We start from the raw sequence: 24,825 nt of genomic DNA, 5'->3' as shown, positions 1-24,825 counted from the left end.
GGCCCTCGCCTCGCCATTGGTCGAAGCTGATAAGCCTTTGCACGAGGATGACATGGACTCGACGATAAACAGTGACTGCAACATCACCGTGATCCACGTGACCCAATCTCCCGAGGCAACTAAGTCAGATTCGACTCTGAACAACGAGAGGAAGGATTATACGGGCGAAGGGAAGGACAGCAAAGACGGAAGCGACAGTGGAGTGGAGGGATGCGCCACCGAGGTGCCAAGGGTGAGGATCGATCGAACTGGACCGTAGAAAAATGCGAGTCCCGGGTCGTTTCGTTACATTCGATCATTTAGTGATATTTTCGAATTTTCGTTTGTTCGTGCGTTGATAGATGGGAAAGTCTGTTAAGGGATGAAACGATTTGGAACAATTTCTGACTACGTTATATAGAAATTCGACGTTAGGGAATATACGAGAATTTTTCTAGATCGCTTAAAAGTTGATGAAGAAACGTAAGACCTTGCAAACAACTCTTTAGATTTTTGCGTATGAAGGGTAGTACGAGGTCATTCTCGATTATTCCACTGACCTATTGAGACCTATTTAAGGTCTTAAACACGCTTCGTATGAAATTCTCCGCGAAAACATCGAAGGAAGGAAAAAGTCGTGCGCTTCTAACGTACGAAGGATGTTGGATCGGGAGAGCTTTCGAGATTACAGTTTACTATACACGGTGACCCATTTCGGTCTGTAAATAAATTCGCCTGGGAAAGTACTGCGAATAGCTCGAAGCAGTCCTAGTAGGTCATTGATATTTCACACGAGAAGGAACTGTTGGTTCAGGTGCCAAGAACGCTTTAATCTCAAAAAATTCTTGTACAAACCGACCTTTTTTACGCATGCTTGAAAAATATTTCACCGATTCCTCTTATATAATTTCCATAGAAAATCTCTGAATAAGCGAAACGGTTAACAACTTTACTACAATAGAATGACGCGACTAAGATCTGAGTCACAGACCCGAGACTTTTCTCGCTAAGCTATTATCGTCAAAATCGTATCTACATTCACCGATGCTGGTTTCAGGTACGAAGTCGAAACAGCATAGATTATGCGAGCAGCTGCGGCGGCCTCGACGAGGCGTCCTGCGATTCCAGTCTAGTCAGCTGTTGCTCCGTCTACGAGGACCCATGCGCAACCTTACCCGACGACGTGAGGTTGACCAACGGCGGGGAAGGTACCAGCGAAGGTGGCAGCGAAAGTTCCTCCATAGCAGGCAGCGTTTCCGCCAGGGCAAATCGAACGAACGCCAAGAGAACCATAGCCGTGTCCAACACTAGTAAAAAGAAAACCACCACGACCGAGACTCAAAAGAACGCTAGGATAAAGCCAACGCCATTAAGTACCAATTATTCGGCGACTCCAGCACGTTCCAAGCCGCGTACCGCGACTCCGAGGGGCATCCTGTGCAAAACACAGCCAACAACGAGGGACAGGGCGCGATCCCGGGAGAAATCTGCTGTCAGAGAGAATAGTAACGATAACACGACAAATAACAGTCGAGTGACGACGACATTCCGTTCAGGATCGAATTCAATGCCGCCACGAACGAGGACGAGGCCGATTCCCGATTCACTGCCATCCGTACTCACTACGGAAATCAACAAGGACTTGGCGCAGCGTGGCCGAGGTGGTCAGAGCGGTAGCTGCAGATCTAGAGGTGGGTCCAGCACACGTGGTGCACGCACGCCAAGTTCAACGCCGTCCGAAGAGTTTCGAAAACCTCTGTCCACCCCTAGGGTACCTTACACAGGTCGTGCCGAAGCTTCGAAGGCTTCTAGACCGGATAAGATGACCACGAGTATGGATAACAAGGCGCTGGATACGTACGCCACGTTACCTAGAAGGAACAGGAATAAAATAAGTATCGCTAAAGTCAGTGAAAAGACGGACAGGACTATCAGAAGTAGATCTGGAAGTAGAGACGCGAGCCTGAGTAGACAACAGATGGAAAAGAAGACCACAGCCAAAGATTCTTCGGGGCACAAGAGTCTGCCGCCATATCCTAGGCATAAGACCGTGGAGAAGACGCGTATTTACCACGAGACCAGCGTGCAAACTGGTCTGACCGGTCACGATATTGAGAACGCTTTGTCCGGGGTGCCGAGCGCTGTCACTGGCCCGGAAGTGGTGGAGAGACTGCACGAACAATGTCAAACGGAGGGCACGTGGGAGGACATGCACGCGATGCAGACCGACTTGAAAAGGTTAAACGAAGAAACGTCGCAGCAAAAAGAGGAGAACGAGAAGCTAAAGTCTGAGATCGTGGAAGTGAAGCGTCTTCTCGAAGAAGAGCAAGCGGATCACGCGTTTGCGCGACAAGAATTGGATAGAAACGCGCAACGGGTACTGGCGATGCTTGGCACGCCTCAATCAGAACATGCAGGTAGTTATTAAGATACTTAGGTCGAAGTACTGTATCTCTCTCTGCTCGCACTTACTAGATTGAGCAATTATGGCTTGGTTTTAGAAGGCAGCGATAGCTTCCTAGAGCTGGAGTGTCATTTGCAATCTTCTGGTCAAGTAGTTGCTAATCAACAGTTGGAGATAGCAGATTTGCAGTCTCTGTGCCGTATGTTAAGTAGGGTAGGTTATATTATTCTTCTAGCGTTGCTTTTGTATCGTGGCTCGACTATTTATTTGTACTTGTTCCTTCGTTATATTTGATTCGTTCATGAAGGATTTGGAGAAAAGCTTGGCTGCCCAGAAGGCATTGTTACAACAGCAACAGGAGCTGGAAGCTGAGTCGGCAGAGATGCAAGATTTCCTCCAAGAAGAGAAAGCTACTTTGGCGGACGCTTTAAAAGAGGCGGAAACAGAGGTGGTATATTCTTGATACATAGATACAAAGAGAACCAGGAAGCGACCGACGAACACGTTAGTATAATTTTCCTTTTTAATTCGTAGCTCGCGAAAAAGGAGGAACTGCTAACGAAACGCGAGTTGGAATTAGAGAGGCAAACGGAGGAATGCAAACATTTAGTGCGAATCAGCGAACAACGAAGGTAAGTATTTACACAGGTCAAATATATCTTGAAAAGTTTCCCTAGACACGAGTCTCTTTACTAAACATAGTGTTTCGACATACGTTTCTAGACAAGAAAATTTATCTATGAGCATGAAATTAAATGCAGTCGAACGACGAAGCAGGGAACTCTTACTTACACAAGGCGCCGCCGTTTCCGGAGCTGCGGTTGCGCTTTCCGGTCTTGGAACTAGGCTAGAGGGATTAGTAGACCAGCTGATAACATCCTATAGTATCTCAGTGAAAGACCTTGAAGTAATATTCCACCATCTTCCTTTGTTACTCGTTTCTTTTCTCTTTACCATTTAACGGCATCTAACAATTTCATTTTGTAGGATGTGATATATCACAATGAAGCATACAGTAGAAGCAATAGTAGCATTGAATCGAGTCCTGTTAGCTCTAAACATAGCCTGAAAGAGTGTACACCTAGTCCAAAAAGCGGTTCCTTCGTTTCCGCGGTAATTGGAGCAATCCGAAACGCGGCAACGCATCCTTTTGCAACGAAAAACACCGATAAAAAATCTACCTTAGAATCAGCCAAACAAATGTACAAAGGTATAATATTGTAATTTAAATTTAATCGTTTGAGAATGGTTACCAACAGCGAGGAATCTATTAATCGATGATCAAAGACATCGTGCAACGATAACGGCCTTGTCCTATGTAATTATTTAGAATTGAGCATGGAATCATCGTCCGACTTACTCGATTTCGAAACCGAGCCATGCCTGATGATGGAAAGCGTGTTAGAGGATGTTCCCCTGCCCGATACATACTCGCATAACATGGTATCGAGTAGCGACTCGCTTCGCAGAGCTTTGAGTTTTCCGGAAACTGTGGACGAGAGTAATCTGAAAAAGACGCGCACCAACGAGGAGTGTTCGAGTCTTACGAATCTCACGCAAGCTATTTTACATCGTCGTAAGGTATAAATAGAAAAATATGGAGAAACAGTTGTGAAACGACAAAGACCGTAACGACGGATTATCAATTGAAACTTGTATAATTATTCACAGGTTGAAAACGAGGAAGACGATGATTGTGACTCTATCAGTGAGTCAGACACCGGCACCAATGAAGGCCCATTGGCTTCGGATTATTGTCCCGCTGTTGGTCTTGTCGATCAAGTAATCGATGTAGATAACCTCGTCACGAAATTATTAAAAGTATTACGAATAATACAGCTCGATAACGACACGTGCATTCAGGAGCTGAAAGAAGAGAAGTAATTTCATATTTCTTTGCTGTACACCAAGGCACGCGTATAGAGAACACTGCATAAATACATAGTGATTTGCAGATCCGAGTTAGAAACGAAATTGGAGGTAACTGTAACGGAATTAGAGGAATTGCGTAAAATCGTGGACAGCTTGCATCAATCGGACGAAATTCTCAGCAACACCTCTGACAGAAGACGTAGCGTGATGGAGAACTGTCGTCTACTGATCAAAGAGGTAATAGCTGGTGACGTTACCGATACATATCTATAAAATGTTTCTGTTGCCGTTTTAAGAATTTGTTAATCAACGATTGACTTTTTAAAAAAGATGTCAAATGGAATAATTCCTCTATAGGCGGGTAAGGAGGAATTAAAATTTGACGAGCCCGCAGTTGCTAATAATAGTGGAGGAGCTACGAACTGCGAAGATCTCAACGCGAACGCAGCGGCTCAACCATCTTCCTAAACACGTCTCCTCTTACTCTTGTTTTCCTTTTTCCCCCCTTCTTTCCTTTTTGTTGTCGTCCTTTATTTCTTACGCCGTGTATCATTACTGATTCCATTGTTTGCATAATTGTCCGTTGTTGATGCCAAAACGGGAGCTGCGTAGGAAAATCACCCTAATGCGTATCGTTTGGGGGAATGAGAATCGAGCTAAACTGGCGCTCGACGATGTGTACATGCAAACTTTTCTCGGTGAATCACGTCGAGATGATTAGCTAATATGGTAGTCCATAAATTTTGCGTGTGTCGAAGTCGTGTACAGCTTTCTCCGTGCCGTCATGTTATGGAAGGTATTCGTGCGTATTGCTTTAGTATATTTTATCGTTGAGAGACGTATAATCCGTGTATATAATAACAGTAAATCTGTCCTCATAATTTCAAAATTGATATAGTCGATAATTCATGATCCGATATCGTAGTCGTACAACCTCTGGCTTTCTTTCAGTCGGAGATTATAATTTAAATATATCCTTTTGAATCATTGCCGTTTTTGCGTATAACATGGTCGAAACAATAGTTAGTTATCTCGCGTTAGGATTACTCGCGATTAATCGCTTTAAAAGAAAAGAACAAAAAAATTACGAAGCATAGACAAATTTGTTAAGGATACTTAATTGCGATAACAAATGAATTTCCTTCTCGTGCCCACCGAATTACATTTTATCCTGCTATTAATGACGAACCATTTTCTCAAGAGTATTAATTCTTATATACATACTTAGAGAGGAAAGCAGATAGGTTGTAATGTACCTTAAAGCTCCGTTCATCGAAGTTTACAACTCATTTGAATCTTGGAAACAAAAGTAAGGAACGAATGTGTAATCTTCAAAAGTAAAATGACAGGGTACATTAGGTTTACGATGCACTACATAGTGATGATTGGCGCAATTAATATATTGTCAGATATGAATCATTCGAATGGAACGACACACGATGTTGTTCTTAATATTATTTGATTCGTCATTTGTCGATATTTAAATATCCTTGCCGTTCCAAACGTGATTACAAACATGGCCGGGAATATCTTTTGTTCGAACATTTTCATAAAAAAGAAACGAAGAACGGAAACACGGAAAGATATAAATATTTGTCGCAAATTATTCCCGAGCACCGAAATGATGAAAAAAAAACAAAGAAAATACACACGTTACATACAGAACTGCTTTCTATTTTAATGGTGAGATATATTTGAAGAACATATTCTTGTACACGCTTCCATAAGTCACAATTATTCATCGTGTAAGTTTCGAAAGCATTGTATATACATATATGTAAGTGAACATCGTGTAACTTACGACTTTATTCTAATTGCGTTTCAAACGATCGGTCCTTTTTTTATATAGGTTTCCCTTCGTTCTTTTCCTTTAATAGTAGAAATTACCTTATTGCAAAGATCGTGTGAAAGTGACTTTTTTCTCTCCTCTATCTTCTTTTTTACTTTTTTTTTTTTTTTAATGAAATAAACGATTCCACCCAGATGATATATATTCTGAAAATCATAGTCCTAAGCATTTTTTATACAAAGTATTGTGATGATATACCAAAAAAGAACTCATAAATAATGTATTTTAATTTTTAATCAAATAAATTTCGTTTCGATAAGAATCCTGTATCGTATGTTTACTTGAGTATACAATTGTTCGTGGAGGGCTCGAGTATTGGTTCTATGCAAAGAATAATATTCAAAAAGTTACAAATAACCCATCTAAACCTCACGTCGTTCACAGGCTCGTGCGATATTTACCTTCTTGATATTTTCTCTTCGTGTTTTTTCTATAAAATATCTGCCCAGTTCGTTACAAGCAAGATTAAAAATAAATATAATCTTAAGATAAAATGAATAATCAGTTAATGTCGATGTAAAGGACAGAGAGTGACAGTAGGAATGAGACAAAGGGTCGATTGTCAAAAAATATCGATGATAGGATAAGTACATTTTACGCGAATGTCTTGCAGCGTTTCGTGTAAAAGACAGCGTTCTTCATTCTTGGCGAAAACGACGTAACAACGGAACTAGCAAATTCGCCAAACGCAAACCAGCCCTAAAAAATAAAGGTACTATATCAGTTTGATAAATTAAAAAAAAAGTGCATTAAAATAAAGGAGATAATATACAAATATGTACAATAGCATTTTACATATCTATCAAAAGTAGTATCATTGTACAAGAATGACACTGCATCTTTTCAAAAATGAATAAGAAAATAAACATCGATTATACGTAATTGTTTAAAAAGAAAATTGTTGTTTACAAAGTCAAATTCAAGGCAAAATATTATAGTATCACGTCGGTACCGAGTGAAACTTAAAAGTTGGAAAATACCTGTGAGTCGATTTGGGCGCCGGTGACGGTTTAGAATCGACTTCCGGTTTACTGGATTGCGGCTTTGAAGAATCAATTATCGGTAAGTTAGGTTTATTATCGCCAGCAACACCGGCTAGGAGGAGCGTCTCGACGGGTGCGACGACGAATACCACGCCGTCCACGTGGATACGGTAATTCTCAGATCCGTTTTGTCGTTGATCGTAATAATCGACCGTAGAATTGTAGGAAGGCGGTGTCGTCGGGCTCGATGACTCCACGATCGATGTTTCATTCGCAATCGGTAAACACTGAGCAACTCTGTTAGAGCCTAATGCGGCGAGTAGCAGCACCGTTTTGAAGATCCGCATGTTGATCGATAGCATCGATGTCTGTTTCTAATAATTGACGTAAATAAATATCAGAGGTTATATACGTATGCGTGTGTCCTAAACCAGATCGTTGACGAAACCCCTTCTACGACCACGCTCTCGAGTTTCGTCGATTCGTCGAGCAATCACGAGAAACGAAATTACTGATGTTTTGGAATTCTCGCCTAGACAAGGTAAGTGTGACACGCGACGAACGATCGATCGAGGAACGATCGAAAATACGAAAAGGACTTATAAGTTGATTTTTGATGAGAAAAAACGATGCCCGTGGCGTGGTAGCGTGAGCAATGAACGTCTTGACGATGCGGAGGATGAGCGAGGTGTGACGACGTCTCCTGCCGACCGGCGATCCCGGTCCCCACCTGGCATGGAAACAGATCGTCAGGCAAGTTCAAGAACCTGGGGCCACTGTGTACGTTCTGTTGCATACATACCCAGGTAGAACGTAATCTTGGTTGGAATTGATTTTTCTGCTCGGACGACGTTGATATCTCATTCTACTTTACTTTAGAATTATCTATATTATGTTTCAGTTGTCTGTCCTAAGGGCGATTTGAACAATAAATTTCAATCAACACCAGATTTCTCTTACACGATAACATACTAACCATGAAATGATATTCGTGAATTTGCAAGTTACGTGTCGTAGCTCGTAGAATTACAGAGAAACAGTTTCTACAATTTTTTGAGCTATATTCGTTAATCGATTAGTACCACGTTCTTATTGTTAGAATATACATACAAGCACGCTTATATTACGAAGGCATCGATAGAAAGGCGAAGATTAAATACACGGTAAAAGAGGTAATAAATATCGGCATTTATACTTTTACAGGATATAATTAGTTGTTTATTGTCGTAATGAAATATGTCATTTCGTTCAACCTCTTTAAGACCCGTTACGTTTCTTGTTTCTTTTTAGGTCTTGATTAATCTACGTAATTCTATTCAAGAACAAAGTTCGGTTGGTAAGAAGAAAAACGAAACCACTGGTAGCCGGTTTGCTCCCGAACTTATACACACTCTTTCGTGCGTGAAATATACCGAACGTGCGTGTTTCTGTCGGTGCGCACGCGAGCACCTACCCACATACACAAACGCGCGCGCGCGCGTGCATACACGCACATATACGGGACCGATTTGTAAAGGGCAACGGCCTCGTATGGCCCCACCGAGTTCATTTCCCCGTTTCTCTGTCTCAGCCGCCGCTTATTACCGTAACCTTGCCCTTGCTCTTACATTTCCGCCATGCTCGAACTTCGAGGATTGTCTTCCTGGTTCGCCTTGAATGGCGCCTACCGACGAAAGCTTATAGAAGATCGGAATCACTTGAACGCGACTGAAATTCAAACGTTCCAACTTGAGACTACAGATAAGAGTCAATAGTTTATCTATTGAGATAAGCAGAGATAAATTTTCATCGTCCGAGGACATTCTGTAAGGAAGAACATTCACAAAATTTTAGGTAAGACTTGACACATATTTTGCAGGATCTTATTCTAGGGACAAAAATAGTAGACTTTTGTTCGTGTGTGCGTGTATATTTATCTCTTCGTAAGCATGATACAATCCTACGATATATTGTAGATGTAAATAGTACAAACGTAGAAAAAGATAGAATAGCTTTCAGTGTATATATAGTTCGGTTACGAGATCAAAGTTTGCGCTTGAATTTTTCATATAATCTCTTTTACATATTTTCCTGCCTTTTATACTTTTTTACTACCTTTTTTTTTAACTTTTAACTATAGTATACAAATATCACAATCGTCATATAAATAGATACTCTTAAATGGAACTTATATACCTCCTACTAAACAGAATGAATTTTAATTAAAATTGTTGTCGTTCTGACAGACACCTAATTTATCCCTATATCTTCCAGGTCCGCAATTCTCGATACCGCCTCCCAACAACACTAGCTCCTGCTCCGCCAACTTGTTGCCCAATTCGTTCCTTTCCTCAGATATCGAAGGTATGTCTTCCTCCTCCTTCTTCGACAATTGTTTCTTCAACGATATACCCGGCCTCGCTGCTTTCAACACCTCCTCTTCTTTAACCGGCAGATCATCCGAATGGTCGAGGTTCTTCACTTGCGAACTTCTAACGTTAGTAGACCTTTTATTTCCTTTTATCGAACTATCAACGAGTCCACGATGTTCTTCCGTATTCCACAGACTTCTAGCCCTCTTTACCGTCTTTTTACCATCGATAGACACCTCTTGCAAACCAGGCTCAGAATTTTTAGAATCCATCGACGATGTTTCTAATTCAGTTTTCTCTGTGTTTTTAGCGTCAGACGTCTTGTCGGTATGTTTACTTTGAGCCGCGCTATCTCCCTCTTTCTCTATATGAACGATCTCGACGTGGTAAGGCTCCCTCCCGCCATCTGCATCTTCTGTCTCATAAACCATCGTTTCAGATGGCTTGTCCGCGGTCTGTTGCTTGCTGCGTTGCGAGATTAGCTCGTTTAACTCCAGCGCCTGAGTAGCCAGGTTCTTGAATAGACCACTGCTACCGGAAGTAGCGACGACCACCAAAAAGTTTTCAAACTTCGCGTCCACATTGAAGTCACCGTCTTGTCGCTGGTCATACGTGGCTGGAGCCGCGTTTGTTCGCGGAATTAACGATTTCGATAGAATGCCTGCAAAATTACACGAAGATGATAGAGCATAAAAAAGAATTGTTCCAGTTTCATATGTAAACATCGGAAAGAGTCATTAATTTACAAGTAACTTAGAAAGCTTATCCGAAGGAGTGGAAGAGCAACATGTAATTATATCAAAATATATGAAAATTAAATGTTAAGAAAGGATCTATCTTACGAAGAAATCTGTAGTACGATGTAGTTGTATACGTCATTCTACCTGGTAACAGGATGAGGCACGCAACGTGCAGTAGCATCTTGGTGAAACCCTTTTGGAAGCGTCCGCTCGAATCAGCCGAGCTGAACGAAGTCCGATCCTCGACTGTGCGAGAGATTCGTCCGCTTCCTTGGCAGCTTTGGATCGCCGGCGTCTTCTATATAGATCGAGGGAATATCACTGCTGGGAGAGGGTAAGAAACGTCTTGTATGCCTGGCAATCGACTTACATTAGATGATTATGAAGCGACTACCATCCGCCAAGACCGCTCATGATAGTACTGCTTCTCGCACGGTGTGTAGCTTCTTTCGCACGACTTTATCCCCCTCTACGGATTAAAAGAAGGAAATCGAGCAGTTCTCGCAAGAAGTTATTGTACTGACTGTATCGTGCGTGTTTCTCAGGCACGTCATTTTAGAATTCATTTAATAGCACGTTCCTTCGAGAAGGATCAATCCATTAGATATCTCTTCGTACATTTTTGGATAATTTTAAAGAAATTACACTCGAAATGTTAATGCAATGTACAAAAGGTAAAAGTATGATTCTCAAGCTTCAAAAGAAAGATGAAATTTTATGACAATAACTCTTAACCTTTTTATCTATTTTTAGTTACTGAAGAAAAAATGGAGGCTTAATTATGACGGATGGAATTAAATAACATTAATGTTGATAATACTATAGTAATGGCGACGATAGACGATAGACGATAGACGACGTTCGAGAATGACAACGTATTACGTAATTCTACGATATTTTTATTCCCTTGATCAGAGAACACCGGAGCGAGCAGGCGTACAAAGAATTTGTTCGCTGCTCAGGATCGTATGCTGTTCGTATCTATTTACTTATCTTGATCTGTAAAACTTCGAACGAGGTTCCCTCGTTTCTTAAAGATTCTTTTGATAGGAATCTCTTTATATTCTACAGAATCAATCACTTGAAAAGTATCTTTTTTTTTTTTTAGGAATATCTTATAATTTGAGAAATTATTCCACAGGATGTTTTATTCAACATTTAAATGAAATAAATCATTCAATATGCATACATAAATTTATTTATTACAACAATTTTATAACCCTGTTAAGTATAATTGTTTCTTATATATATTATTATATACAACGGCTAAGGAAATTATGGCCGAATAGAAATGTAAGATGGGACATACGTAACTTAACATAAAGCCGAATTTACACTCTTTCGCTTTGTGTGTTTCGTTTTACACTTGTTGCAACACTGCTTTCATCCTCGTTTCATCTGCGGATGAAAGCAAGTGTTCATCTACCGTGTTCTTCCAATATGAAACAATGTAAATTCGACTTAAGTCACACGAGGAACATGAGGCAACTCCGCACAATCGCACAGGATTCATCGAATATTCATGGCACGGCTCAGTTTAAGTGCATTCGATCGTCTTCCTCCTGCGCCAAATTCCTTGCGCTGCGCCTTAGATCGTCTAAAAGTTTTGATGGTAATCTCATCGTCAATCTACAAGAAGAAAAGAATAAGAAAAGAAAACGAAGAGGATTCAAATCTACTGTTCGTTTGGAATTTTTTTTTTTATATCTCATGTTTATATCTTCAAACTCTTATTGCAACTTTATATACAATTTTAATTTCACAGTTTGTAACCTCGTTAATTAGTTTGACTAATTAAATTCGCCAATTTTCTATTGCATGAAATATACATTTTAATGTTTCCTGCTTTCGTAGTACTTACGGAATTAACGATAATTTTCGTTGACTCAAACGACGACAACGACCCTTGCCATCCGGTGAATATCCTAATTTGCACCGTTTTCTAGACAGTCTTTTGGACGGATTCTCCGTGGATGATTCCCAGTTATCATGCTTCGTTGGATTTTCCTTCTTATCCTCAAAAAGGTTCCCAATTTTGTCACTTAACCTCATTCTTAGTATACTGCCGTCACTAGTTGAATTTTCTAAACTTTCAGTTGACGAACTAGCTAAGGTTTCGTTTGTTTTCTCATCGTCCACTGGTAGAAGAGTTTCCGCGTTTTCCATGGTAGAATTTATATTTGACTCGCTGATCGAAGGGAATGTCGAATTTTGAGAGGAAGAATCGGGTGTTTCGGAGACATTGATTTGCTCTAACGGAACTGTTTCGGTGGTAGTTGTAGTACTGGTGGTGGGCTTGACGATCGGTTTCAACGTAAAGTCGGCGTAATCGTAGAAATAATCGTATTCCTGTAATTCAAGATCGTGTTAATTTACTTAACACTACTTTCTTCATATCCTAAAAACGCGAAGATTTGCTTAAATATTTTTTACGACTCCCTTATCCTTTACTCCTCCACCCTTTACTTTAAATCAATGTTACCACGTACTACCGTAAATCTCTTAAGTCTAGATGCAACATATTTATCACATCGTCAATAAAGATAAAAGTCAACGATGATAATAATAGTTCTTGTTATCGCGTCATCTGACTGTACCGCTTATCGAGGTACATTAACATCCAAGCGGGAACATCGCGACCGATAGTCATCGTTTTACCGTGTAATCGTCAAGCATCTCCGGGTCCAACAACGCCACCACTTGCACATCCTTCAGGTGGACTTGCACGTTTAGATCACCGGTTTGTCGTTGATCATAGGTCGTCGTCGGTAAGGACAGACCAGTCACAACGTGATAAGCGAACACGAGGAGGAGGCCGTAACGCGGATACATGACGAAGAGGACCGTTTTGCTTCGATGGGCCACGAAGCAATGGAAAAATGCACGAGGATCGTCGACGGGATTGAGACTGACCGGGGTCCGGTTAAAAGACGGCGTTATACCGATGCTCTACCTTGATATAGTGGTCAGTACACCGAGAAACCGGTATTCTTTGTCGCCGAACGGTCATGAGAGCCTCGAGCACAGTGGCCGGACATTGGCCTCATCGTGTACCGATATACCAGGAAAGCGTGCACACACGAGAATGCAAAGCAATTCCGATTTAAATATTAAAACGCTACTCTAAACGTCTCCCATAGCCTCGCGGGAACGGTATACGCGTATAAAGAGGACAAATAAAGATCTTGCTACAGCGGATGGTGGGATTCCTTTTATATCGGTCGCGTAACGTTGTCCAAAGTTAACGCAATTAAATTAGGGGACACATTGTTAAAACGGAATACTATCGGTAGGTATCAAATCGTACACTCTTTGCAAAAATATTTCAAGGTAAAACGAAGATAATACATCGAAAAGGAAATGAGCAAAGAAAGTATAGCTCTGAAAGAAGTATTTGATGAGAAACCATTGGGCAGAGTATAGTATTTAACATTGCAAACTGTATTTTATAATATAGTATATTACAATATTACTATATTATATTTATTATTGTAAAAATCACTGGTTAATGATCTCTATAGGTCGTAACTCCCTCGCGATTCACTCGCAACTGTCTCGCTACTCACTTGCTACTCCCTCGTAACTCCCTCGCTACTGCAACTCTCAAACTTTAGTTTCGCAACTGACTAACGACTGCCTTTTATTCCACGGTCTTGTTCCACAGATTTGGATGACTCGTGGTCAAATACACTTTTTTCAATTACCTAATATCAAAAAGGGCTACAAGTATATGGCCCATCGGAATTTCCCATTTTTCCATTGCTTTTCATCTGTAGTTCATCGGGACTTTCCCCAGGATTTTTCCCTAATACTATAGATATACGTAAGTAAATAAAAGATTGGTTCGTAATGATTAATCATTGCCGTTAATTATTACTGTAGAATATTTAAAATAAACATAAACATAGTAATTTTTACGTTACACGGGAAAATATTGCAAAGATGTCAACGTTCCTTAATTTACGATACGCGAATAACACGGTACATATAAGATGAACGGTGTATACCGTAAATGAAAATTACTGCGACATAGTTAGAAATTTGTTATGGTAAATTACAAATTTATTACGGTAGTTATACGCACAGATCATAAAGTCGTAACGATAGTAAAGCGCGTTAGGATGCGCTACGCGGATATTTTTGATTGTGACTTTATCCATTATTGTGAAACCGCAGGAAATAATCGTGACCCGATGAATATAAACTTTCTACGAATGAGCAACATGGCAGCAAAGAGGCGTTAGGATGATACTAGAAATAAAAACGATCGATTACGCAAGTTCGGTGTCATCGATGTGTCTTTCGATGTTTTGATTCACGATCGTTTTTTAATGTGCGACGTCGAATCAACAAATGCCGCGGACATGCTTCGATTGGTATCGATATAGAGATCCTGAATGGAACCACGATGACAGTAATGAAGACTGGTTGAAATGTCATGTGCTGTTTTATACGCACAACCGAAGAAGTTCACCGTGTCGTTTTCCTAATTCAGTGCTTAGTGCTTGGTATCGTGTTCGAAAGGAACCCACGCATAATTTTCGCCCATTACAAAATAAAAGTTTTGCACCAGGCATCGAAACATTATTATCTACTCCTCTGAATATTATATCGCGTCGTTTATCATGTTTCGTTGTGACGTAAACAATGTTCCAGTTTTTTAAAAAACCTGGTAAATATGTTTTGATGTTTCACTGATGAAAGGGTTGCTCGATAATTACATCGTAGTTAACCTAAACGCAAAATATTTGTGTCTTCGTCTTTCCAATCTTTAAACTCTGCTTTCCTCCGCATGTTTCGCGTCTTCATCGAAAATCAAAATATTTTTCAAGTGTATACGTATTAATAACATTTGCCGGGGTTGTAATTGCAGGACAAAAAGACAGACCCAGATCTTTCCAAACTTCTCCCACAAAATCAACGAGCTCTGGGAAATCATTCGGGGATGTATTCAATAGTGGCTCTTCGATTCAAACATCAACAGATGCATTGTGCAGCCTTGAGGAGGAAGAGGAGGATGAAATGTTGAATGGCGAAACGGAAGAAATATGTTCCTTCAACTCTCAGCTTTCTAAGACACTTCCACAGATACTTGCAGACAAAGGTGCTCTAGGCTATTTCATTCAGTTTATGGAAACACAGAATTGTATAGCACTTATTAAGTTTTGGCTGGAAGTGGAATGCCTGTGCAGTTCGTATAATGTATTAGAAAATACGACGGAGAATATCGAATGCTTAAACTGTGTAAAGAATACAAATAGTATTTCTAATTCGATAGACAACAATGAAAATTTCCAATGTGATGTGGCACAGAATAATATAAATAGTCATGAAAGTAAGAAACTACTATTCGACGAATATGTAAATAGTAATGATGTGAAATCAAATTGCAACGATTGCATGCCAAAGACTAGTCAAACCATAAGCAAAATGCGACAATCAAATCACAACTGCAGAAGAAGAAATATGACTACCATTAGGCAAGATGTGTTAAGAATTCATAAAAGGTATATTACTAAGGATACTTTGGGTACGAATCAAATCCCCGAAGACCTGAAAATAAAAATGGAGAAAGTTCTTACCTGTGAAAACATTGAGCCTATGTTGCAGTGCCTATCAGCTGTTCAAAAGATTGTATATCAAACATTAGAAAATGAGTGAGTATAAGAACTGTGAAATGCTTATATTATTTATATTTTGGAATTTAAATGCAATTCTTTCTAGACACATTAATAACTTTTTACGAAGTGAATTTCACTGCAAACATCAGATTGATGTTCTTACAAGCGGCAATGTACAGTTAGCAGATATATTGTACAATGAAACGGCATTCTTTTATTTTATGGAGTTTATGGAACTTGAAAATAAACGTGAATTATTAGACTTTTGGATGTCGGTCATGAGCTATAAACAAAATTTATTAGAAAAAAAAGATACTGCAGATCCTGAGGAAGCACAAACTGATGCTCTAATTATTTATGACAAGTACTGATTTACCTAACAGTTTCCTTCTTTTATGATTTTTTAAATAGATCAATAACGAGGTCATTGATATTATCATTGTTGAAATCATTACAGGTATTTTAGCTTACAAGCAACGATGCCCCTTGGTTTTAGCGATAAAATTCGTTTCCAAGTCGAACAGAACATTTGTCGCGAAGATGGAGAAGGGCCACAACCCGATTGTTTTGATAAACCTTGTAGAATTGTATATAATTTTCTGAATAAGGTAAAGATACTGTGTTAAAGTAACAAAAAATGCTAGCACTCCTTCGGAACCATTGCTATCAATAAGATTCAGTGGCTTCAACTTTAGATAACAGAAAATTCTTTTCCAGTATTATCTACCTACCTTCTTATCATCTCAGTTATATTACAAATACTTATCAGAATTAATCAGTACTATACAAAGCAGTCCATGTTCGAATTTACATCCTAGGCTAAAAAGAGCAGGTGTGTGTTGGTTTACATTTATCATACTCTATGTAATCGATAGTGAGATAAAAATAAAATGATTTCAACAAAATTTTTAAATATCTGTAGGTTCTGATTGTAGTAGTGAGGTCAGTTCTGTTAGTATCAATATGCAGAATACCCTGCAGGCAGGGAATGAAGGAAATAAATTGAACAATAATAAAAAAATTACTGGTGGTATGAACATTGATACCAGACAACTTTATGATCCAGATTCCTTATGGAAACGTAACAAATATAGGTAATTATAAAACAAAAATGCTGTGCAATATAAATATTTTAAGATATATCTTGTTTATTTTATAGTTTGAGCGTCGGTTATATTGATTCGTTAGGCAGATTCGTTACTGAGATAGATCCCGACCCTCAAAGAAAATACGGTGAGTTATTTCGATCAGTTACCTTGAATGTACAACGTGAATTGATATAATCGTTTCAAAACAATTTTAGAATCTCGATTAACACGTGCTGTAAAAAGGCTTGTAAATATGGAGCAGGATAAGGTAAATTTCACGCTTATCAGTAATGTTTATGTGACATTTAACGCATGACTTCTAATTTTTTTGTGTGTGTGAATCTAAATTAAAATCGATATAATTAGGCCAAAGAGGAGTTAGCATGGAAGATTGCTGAGATGATCGTTCGTGAGATCACTTCTTTGACTCGAGGAGCTTCGAATTTTTCATCTTGATGACAGACGCTAGGTTCGACATCAAGTCATTTCTTTTTTACGTAATATACTTTGCGCTTTAAGTGTTTTAAGGTAAATATTCTGTTTAACATTGTGTATGTTTTCTTAATTTTTTATAAAACGACATCGCGTATTCCAAGTGCCAAATTGCGTAATGATAAACCTAATTATTTTACTTTTAAATATAGCAATTGAAAAAGGAGTGAGTTCGTATCCATAAGATTTAATATATTTATTTGCTTTTCGCAACACGTTTAGAACACACGTGTATAGTATCAAATTTATTATAAAATGCACATGTATATTTTCTACGTTTATAAGAATTCTTTTGAAAAAATAATTTTTTATTGCGATATTATTTCACTTTATTCTACACACTCGTGATAAGTCTAATAATTTCGGGTTTCATAAAAATAATAAAAAAATTATTGCAGTTGAAAGAAACAGATAATAATATCACTGTAAATAAAATACAAAGGTCTCGTTTATATAATGCATAATAGCAAACCGTACAAACGAAAACAATAATTTTCAAGTGCTTTAACTTCATACTCTTTCTAATGTTTATGAGATTATAAAAGTATTCGTTTCTATTCTAAGATATAATTGTAATTTTGTGGCGACTATATTAGACGACTTATATATATTATATAAGGATGTACAGAGCATATGTATTGTTTCGCGTTCAATATAGCGTATTACATAAATTATTCAACTGCCAAGTATTTCTGTAATTCAGTACATTTCTTATATCTTCTGTGAACGTAAGTGTCTCTTGTTTGCAAAAATATAAAAGATGAAAAAAGTATTTTATACGCGATAGGTAAACAATTTATGACATATCGTAAAAAAGTGTGATTGGAATGCAATACGTATGTCTTAAAAATCAACGAATGAAATGCAATGTAGATATTAGAAAGTGAGTGGCCGTTTGACGAAATTGTAGATTTTTAGCAGTCAAGTTTCAAATAATAATTTCATTTATTTCGCACAAACCTTTGCAAGTTTACTCCAGATATATATAACGATTACTACAGATTCTTTGAGGCGCTCTTACATTTCAAATGTTTATACTTGGCAGTATTTATTATAGAATTTTTAAGTGATTTATACAAAGCATTCGGTTCGTTACTCGTAGAGTCGAAAAACTTTTATATACGATCAGTCTTATTATGTATAGCTAGGATTAGTCGGTAATATATAGCATTACATAAAACTTATTTTATTAAAATCGAATATATTTTTCGAAGAAAGTATAAAGAAAATGAAAATTGCTATACATAATGTACTAAGAAGATGAGTTGGATAATGTGATGAACATATGCAATCCAAGACTAATGTTCTTAAAATGTTAGTAGATTTTAAGTTGAACGACGCACGTTAGTTCCTCTTCCTTTAAAGATAAAAGGATAATTATTTTAAAAATAGATTAATCAATCTTGCATATAAATCTTACAGTATTTTGACAGTTTATGCTCTTATAATGATTTATATTTTTAAGGCTATAGAAGATTTCGTTTTTACATACAGCAAGCATTCAAGCTTTGTGCGTTAGTATGAACGAACAAATTTTGTATTAGTTATTATATTCCTTATATTCACACAGAAATTTTGGTGCTACACGTAAATACAATTTGTTACTGAAAAACATAGTCTTGGTACTCTTTATAAAATGTATATGTAAATCTCTAGAAAAAGGAGTATTCGATCATTTGTTAATAGCTATGTACATAAGAATTTTTTTATTAAAAGGAGAAGGGTTGTTGCAGGAATAAAATTTGTTAATCAAAAAAATCAAGACATCTCTTTTGAAAATTCTACGTGTATTATGTTTTGTAGATATGTATTCTTTAATGGTGCTCTTTATTAACCGTAATAAAAACGACGATCAACAAATTATCATGTTTTTTAAATCAAAATAGTTATATTAGCATATGATGTACTCGTTCAGTGATGCTTAACACTTTGTAATTTATTCAGACTGAACTGCAACATGAAAATATTAGATATATGAAAAAAGGTTACACTCATTAAACAGTACTACTCTATATAGGTGCGTTCTTCTTATATATGTAAAAAATAAAATCTTTTAACATTTATAACAATTAACAAATGTATTTACCAAATTAGTACGAACAATCAATTTTCCATAAAGCTCTTTTATCGCTATAAAGAAATATCTATAATCTCTAATCTCTAAGGAAAATCTTATTCTAAACGCAAGTTTATATGTAAAGAAAGAATTTTTTTATGTATACAATATTTCTATACAAATAGTGATTCTTCAGTTACATTTTTCCCTTAAGCAATCTTCATCATAAAATGGGCTATTGAGCACATTATCTCCTTAAAACTTGAAAAATATATAAATATTAAAAATATAGCTTTCTTTAAAGCATATAAGGCAGTGGATTGATCGTATTACTACGATTGAAAGAGGAATTTTCAGTATCACAGTTCTCAGATAGAAGAAGATCCGTTAATACTCGTATGTGGGGGACAGCCAAATTTGGGATCCAGTAAGGGCGATGATTCTGATAATCGGGTATTTTTGTCTCCTTTCCCTAACTTCTGACAGCATTCCAATCGAAACTTTTCTCTCTTACTCCATCTTTTGTAAACAAGAGCATTGAAGAAAGCTTGAAGGGGATTTGTTACAGCCTGTCAATAAAATATTCTCATGAGTTGAACTTGTCACATTGGCCTTAAAAAATATACGTACCATTATGTACCAAAGAGTAATGATAATTTTGACTGGTAGCTGGAACCATAAAGTCCATAACAAAATCCCGTTAATTAAATTCGGTAACCAGCATACATAATAAACAAAATTAGTCAATGCAAATTTGAGCTTTATCGCTTGCACCAATTTCCTTTCTCTACTTGTTATTTGTGCCAAACTACAAGTGACAGCAGTTTGAAGATCTCGCGTCGACGCGAAATATAACACAGGATTGACTATCATGACCGCTGCTAATAGCACATAAGTAGCACAATAGTTTGGCAGAATACGTAATGTAACAGTGGATAATGATGTCAAATTATGACAACTGGGAAAAGAAAAGTGTCGTGATACTTTAAAGAAGTAACAATGGGTAACATTGTGGCATGCCATTAAATCGAAACAAAAACTAACTTTGCATCTGGTATATATAAGATTGTTAAGCCGAATGTAGTCAAAATTGCTGGACATATCCATGCAAAGGCATGGTAACAAGTAGAATGTCCAGATCTGTCTCCTAGTAACAGTTTCATGTCAATGGCGTAGCAAAGAGTCCAGATCCATGTTGCCATATAAAAATACTGTATCCAAGCCTGGTAATTTTTTTTTTTGATATTAATATGACAAAAGATTGAAACGAATACAGGTTACTAATGCGGTGAATTTTATAATACAATTATTTTACCGACAAAAGTGCACAAAAGACAACGCTTGATGTATCATCTTGCATTGGCATTATGGATTTAAAATTCATCCATATCGCCGATCTAATAAATACACCTAGTAAAAAATTCAAATTGAGAGGAGAAAAGTGACTTTCTTTGTTTTTTATCTATTTCATATTTTTTCAGTATTAGAAAACAAATGTAATTACCTAATGAGGCTAAGAGGTCTGCAATTGCAAGCCATACGATGATCTCTCTTCCTCTAGATACAGATAAGCTTTGCCACCTATGAGAATGACTAGATGTTTCTCTTGGAAGTATCTACAAAGCAATTTCATCAGTGATTTATAAGATTTTATTAAAAGATTTCCCTTACCTGATACATCGCACCTAGAATACCTATAGAAGAAGAGATCATACAAACAGTATTGTACAAATCTGTATTGAATTCTTGCATTATTACAATTGCCATATCTGTACTGTTAGAATGATGACAACAGAATGTTTGTATCGTTGGATCAGCCATGATCTATTTGATATTGATTTCTTTCTTCTTCATCAACTAAATATACATATATGTATATACACACGATAAGAAATAATTAAATATTCGATAAGACACCAGTCATTTCGTAACTTGATCTATGTATTAAATGCATGGAATATGGATGGAACGATTTATGATTAGCCGAAAGACACCTTTTCAAAAAATCTTTTCGAGGAATCAATAAGAATGCGTTCATTTTTATGTTAAAACGAAGCCGTACGAGATTTCCGATACGTTCGTCTGCACGCCATATTTAACACTTTATTCGTTTCGAACAGAAGATAATTATGCATATACCTTCTGCGGATAATACAGACTTCTAGCGATAATCGTTATTCAAATAATACAATTTAACGTACTCTTAATCTTCTTACCTTTTTAAACGACTGGAATCCATTTGTTGCTTGTAATTAAGTTCAACGTTAATCCTTCAAATATTTTATTACCACTGTAAGTAAATATATCGAGATACGGAGGAAAAAAGAAAAAAGTCTCGATTACATATACTTTTGTTATTACTGATTATTACCGAATACACATTTAATATTCAATTATGTTTCTAACGAACTATTCATATTTATTACAGAAATATCACGCTTCGACTGCGCTTTCCTACTCCTGCTTTTTGTCATGTTTTTTCCATTTAGAAGCTCTTGCTTCCGGATATTTTTCAGCGAGAAAACTACACACGTCGCCATATTCAGCTTTTAATCTGATTACAACCTGATCCTGATCCCTGTGACGTTCTTGTTTACGTAAATGAAATAACCACGAAGGCAATTTCGTGAAAAATGGTTCAGGCTTTTTTTTCTGCAAACGAACTCTTCCATTCATTACGTACTGTTTAAAATTTAAAATTTCGTCTGGTGGAATTTCTTTGGAGGTTCGAACTATCGATGGCGAAGCAAGTACAGTAGGAAAATAATTATTTTCTTTCCTCATTTCGACCACATGCAATTTTTTCTCATTTGCTATTTCTTCGTATGTTTTCTAAAAATATCGTTAATAATATTATTATCAATATACCGCAAAGTTGCATATAATGTGAAAAGTACCGTTCTTCTTTGCTACCACTTAATATAGTTTCGATCGGTGTACCTGTTGCAGTAAGCCAATAAAGAAGGCTTTTACGATGTACGCCACGTTTGTAGATCCTTCGACTTTAGCGTACAAATCTTTGATTCCAATTGCTTCGCAACATGTTTTAATAACACGATGACATTTCAGTCCGTAACCCTTCTGTTTTTGTTGTACGAATATTTTCGTTTTTGCAAATTGTCCAAAAAAGTCATGGAGTACTGGGACAAAAGGTATTATAATTTTACATAGTTATAGAGCTAATAATAGACAACAAAAGACACAAGAAGTTCGTTTACCAGTATGTTCGTTATATCTTTCGAAGTATATCAATCTACGTCCTGCCCTGTTTTTAGCTGTATTTATGGCCGATTTAAATTCATGTCCTGTTACCTGTGAGAATCCAGCCAAGCCTTTTCCATTTCCAGTAACGACTATAACGCTACAACGTTTCGATCTACCCATAGTACTCGTCATGATAGATGAATTTTTGGCAGATAATATCCAAGATTCGAATCCGTGGAAAACATCTGAATCGGTAAAAATTTCACTTATAATTTATATGTGTATATATATAGATATATACGTATATATGTATCGAACAATTATATCACAAACCGTCGTCAACAGGATCGGGTGGTCCAAGTTTCCTCCCACCAGGTTGACCTCCGGACCAACCTCGTTCTAAAGAGTGAAGTTTGAGTCGTTTTGGTTTGGACGCGGTAACAGTTTTCGCAGTATTGAGATTTTCTGTTTCTTGCGCCGTAAGAAGTCTTTGTTGATTTATATGTTCTCCGTGCGTAACAGGGGCATTCAGTCCAGGAAATACGAATGGTATTTTTCCACAACCCAATCTTTGACCACGATTTAAATCTCTGGGCCTCGCAAGACCTTTCCCTCTTCCTCTTCTTCTACCGGCATTACTAACGCTTGTAACAGATTTCCATAATTTCGTAGCTGATCCTAAACACAGGTGATATTTCCAGATTATCAGCGCTCGAGCAGAACCTAACAAATGTTTCTGAAAGTGTGTCGACGAAACTTACTTACTTTTCATATAAAAGTTAGTATTCCTTGCATGTTGCAATAATAAAACCTGCGGTGTCAATAAACCAATGGTGGTAGCTGAAAATAATTTGTAAATGAAACTGTGTTGTCGATTCAAAGTTAAAGAGTTAAGAAAATTATATAGGATATAGTTTGGTTACACGTTTTAGGTTATATAAGCAAAAACAAACAGCAGTTATAAATAAAATTTTGTAGAAAAGCGATATGTGAGAAATATTTTATGTAAATTACCATCTCTCGCAACGTTGATATTTTTTAAACAGTTTGTAATTGCTTTAGAAGCATGGTATACCCATTTTGCCATTTTAGCCTTATCGGTGTGAAGTTTCTAAAGAGATTTTCTTCCTGAGAGGAACACGATAATTGAGAAAGTGGACGACGGATGTCGCTTAATGTCGTATGCTGATGGAACGTTTCTTTCACGTATTACGTATTGACGTAAGTGCAGACGGAGAGAGTGCATCTCGTCCGTGTATATGTATTACGAAAGGATAATTTTGTTATGGAAAAGCTGAAAAAGTAAAAATCTAGTCAAATACCGATGTAAGATTAAAAAATCCCAACGACTTACTCAAAATAAATATTTCAACGTTTCGATATTAACGAATCGTTTTAGAAGTTGAGCTTTTCGATGAAATATCGAAATTGTACGCGTAGTATAAGCTAGAATCGGGCATGCTAGTCTCGTTGCGTTTCATTAAAGGAATACGAAGAACCGTGTTAAAAAGAAATTTCATCTATTTCTGTATAAAAAAGAAAAACTGTAAATACGAGAGGAACGCACAGCTAGCGACACGTTGCATCGTGGTAGCAAAGCATCGAACGACGTCGATCGGTTAGACAGTCGCGTACCGTCGCTGTTCTCGATAAGGGTGGTCGGTAAAATCGCGGTAGGCACCCTGCGAAGAAAAATTCGACAAAATGCATAGCAGAGTGCGGTGAAATTTTTCCAAGGACAATGCCAGACGTAGAACGCTAGAAAGGGACAGAACTAGATAGGTAATTGGAGAAAGAGGGATAGAAAGAGAAGCGAGAAAGGTGGGCTGTCCCGAGGCTGGTGGCCATGAGACGGTAGTAGATTAGGTAGACGAGGTGGTTCCTGGCTGGGATGTCAGGGATCAGAGGCGCGATAGGCGGACGTATAACGGAAGATCCATAGGTCTGACCAACGGCGTAACGGCGAGCAGCGCGGGACAACCCCGAGCAAGAGTGGAACCGCGCGGAAAGCGATCCAATGGAATCGCATGGGCGCGTTGATTGGCGGGGTTCCTCCAATGACGGGATGGTTAGGGTGCCGGGTTTGGCTCGGAGGTCGGTTAGATAGCCCCGCAAACCCCTCTAGAGGAAGGCGAGTGGGAGCCCTTCTCTCACACGCAAAAGGGGACATCTCATCACGACTCTTG

General features: G+C 37.8%; 7 protein-coding genes and 2 long non-coding RNA genes across 15 annotated transcripts in view; 4 read left to right on the top strand and 5 right to left on the bottom strand.

The window, feature by feature from the left end:
• The window catches only part of LOC100749291, a 21,203-nt gene extending 15,312 nt beyond the window's left edge, over positions 1-5,891 (top strand). Inside the window, exons 3-13 of one of the 5 annotated variants that reach the window (XM_024367364.2) lie at positions 4-232; positions 1,037-2,396; positions 2,481-2,596; positions 2,691-2,831; positions 2,918-3,015; positions 3,107-3,290; positions 3,371-3,593; positions 3,714-3,964; positions 4,055-4,263; positions 4,339-4,492; positions 4,613-5,891. In XM_024367364.2, coding sequence (XP_024223132.1) covers positions 4-232; positions 1,037-2,396; positions 2,481-2,596; positions 2,691-2,831; positions 2,918-3,015; positions 3,107-3,290; positions 3,371-3,593; positions 3,714-3,964; positions 4,055-4,263; positions 4,339-4,492; positions 4,613-4,723 — 3,076 coding nt within the window. In that variant the 3' untranslated portion in view covers positions 4,724-5,891. Of the gene's footprint in view, positions 1-3; positions 233-1,036; positions 2,397-2,480; positions 2,597-2,690; positions 2,832-2,917; positions 3,016-3,106; positions 3,291-3,370; positions 3,594-3,713; positions 3,965-4,054; positions 4,264-4,328 lie in introns of those variants that run through there. The other 4 variants (XR_002946596.2, XR_002946595.2, XM_024367363.2 and 1 more) reach the window with 4 other exon arrangements.
• Positions 5,892-6,199: 308 nt separating this feature from the next.
• On the bottom strand, positions 6,200-7,720 carry LOC100749168. Its single transcript, XM_033320525.1, has 3 exons — positions 7,600-7,720; positions 7,085-7,461; positions 6,200-6,803 (listed from the first exon to the last, which is right to left on the bottom strand). The coding sequence occupies exons 2-3, from the start codon at positions 7,447-7,449 to the stop codon at positions 6,743-6,745; spliced, it is 426 nt and encodes a 141-aa protein (XP_033176416.1). The 5' UTR covers positions 7,450-7,461; positions 7,600-7,720; the 3' UTR covers positions 6,200-6,742.
• On the top strand, positions 7,176-8,961 carry LOC117151617. Of its 2 annotated transcripts, XR_004461656.1 has the most exons (4): positions 7,176-7,257; positions 7,313-7,367; positions 7,489-8,259; positions 8,378-8,961. It is a non-coding gene; the product is annotated as an uncharacterized LOC117151617 (long non-coding RNA). The 2 variants fall into 2 exon arrangements; XR_004461655.1 differs by having other exon boundaries at positions 7,489-8,961.
• Positions 8,962-8,980: 19 nt separating this feature from the next.
• Positions 8,981-10,457, bottom strand: LOC100745614. Its single transcript, XM_003489157.4, has 2 exons — positions 10,323-10,457; positions 8,981-10,099 (listed from the first exon to the last, which is right to left on the bottom strand). Exons 1-2 carry the CDS (start codon positions 10,357-10,359, stop codon positions 9,285-9,287), a joined length of 852 nt encoding a protein of 283 aa, XP_003489205.1. The 5' UTR covers positions 10,360-10,457; the 3' UTR covers positions 8,981-9,284.
• Positions 10,458-10,664: 207 nt separating this feature from the next.
• Positions 10,665-11,520, top strand: LOC112212797. Its single transcript, XR_002946598.2, has 3 exons — positions 10,665-10,852; positions 10,932-11,151; positions 11,287-11,520. It is a non-coding gene; the product is annotated as an uncharacterized LOC112212797 (long non-coding RNA).
• LOC100745495 lies at positions 11,359-13,036 on the bottom strand. The gene is made up of 3 exons (XM_003489156.4): positions 12,837-13,036; positions 12,040-12,527; positions 11,359-11,807 (listed from the first exon to the last, which is right to left on the bottom strand). The coding sequence occupies exons 1-3, from the start codon at positions 13,008-13,010 to the stop codon at positions 11,711-11,713; spliced, it is 759 nt and encodes a 252-aa protein (XP_003489204.1). The 5' UTR covers positions 13,011-13,036; the 3' UTR covers positions 11,359-11,710.
• LOC100745255 (A-kinase anchor protein 10, mitochondrial) lies at positions 13,014-18,563 on the top strand. 2 transcript variants are annotated; one of them, XM_012385191.3, is made up of 9 exons: positions 13,014-13,143; positions 15,052-15,835; positions 15,903-16,163; positions 16,257-16,407; positions 16,517-16,631; positions 16,722-16,893; positions 16,959-17,032; positions 17,103-17,155; positions 17,254-18,563. In XM_012385191.3, exons 2-9 carry the CDS (start codon positions 15,201-15,203, stop codon positions 17,341-17,343), a joined length of 1,551 nt encoding a protein of 516 aa, XP_012240614.1. In that variant the 5' UTR covers positions 13,014-13,143; positions 15,052-15,200; the 3' UTR covers positions 17,344-18,563. The 2 variants fall into 2 exon arrangements, with proteins under 2 accessions (XP_012240614.1, XP_024223133.1); XM_024367365.2 differs by lacking the exon at positions 13,014-13,143 and adding an exon at positions 14,284-14,850.
• Positions 18,564-19,149: 586 nt separating this feature from the next.
• Positions 19,150-21,441, bottom strand: LOC100745374 (G-protein coupled receptor 143-like). The gene is made up of 6 exons (XM_003489155.4): positions 21,107-21,441; positions 20,940-21,051; positions 20,751-20,845; positions 20,480-20,658; positions 20,066-20,393; positions 19,150-20,004 (listed from the first exon to the last, which is right to left on the bottom strand). Exons 1-6 carry the CDS (start codon positions 21,254-21,256, stop codon positions 19,804-19,806), a joined length of 1,065 nt encoding a protein of 354 aa, XP_003489203.1. The 5' UTR covers positions 21,257-21,441; the 3' UTR covers positions 19,150-19,803.
• Positions 21,442-21,774: 333 nt separating this feature from the next.
• Positions 21,775-23,810, bottom strand: LOC100745133 (putative 28S ribosomal protein S5, mitochondrial). Its single transcript, XM_003489153.4, has 6 exons — positions 23,654-23,810; positions 23,405-23,479; positions 22,973-23,317; positions 22,654-22,884; positions 22,376-22,575; positions 21,775-22,267 (listed from the first exon to the last, which is right to left on the bottom strand). The coding sequence occupies exons 1-6, from the start codon at positions 23,724-23,726 to the stop codon at positions 21,890-21,892; spliced, it is 1,302 nt and encodes a 433-aa protein (XP_003489201.1). The 5' UTR covers positions 23,727-23,810; the 3' UTR covers positions 21,775-21,889.
• Positions 23,811-24,825: the final 1,015 nt, after the last annotated feature.

This window comes from Bombus impatiens, unplaced genomic scaffold (assembly GCF_000188095.3).
Source record: "Bombus impatiens unplaced genomic scaffold, BIMP_2.2 scf_0318, whole genome shotgun sequence".
In the NCBI taxonomy this organism is placed as follows: domain Eukaryota; kingdom Metazoa; phylum Arthropoda; class Insecta; order Hymenoptera; family Apidae; genus Bombus; species Bombus impatiens.
Note: the sequence above shows the minus strand (reverse complement) of the source record. Positions and strands in the feature narration are given on the sequence as shown.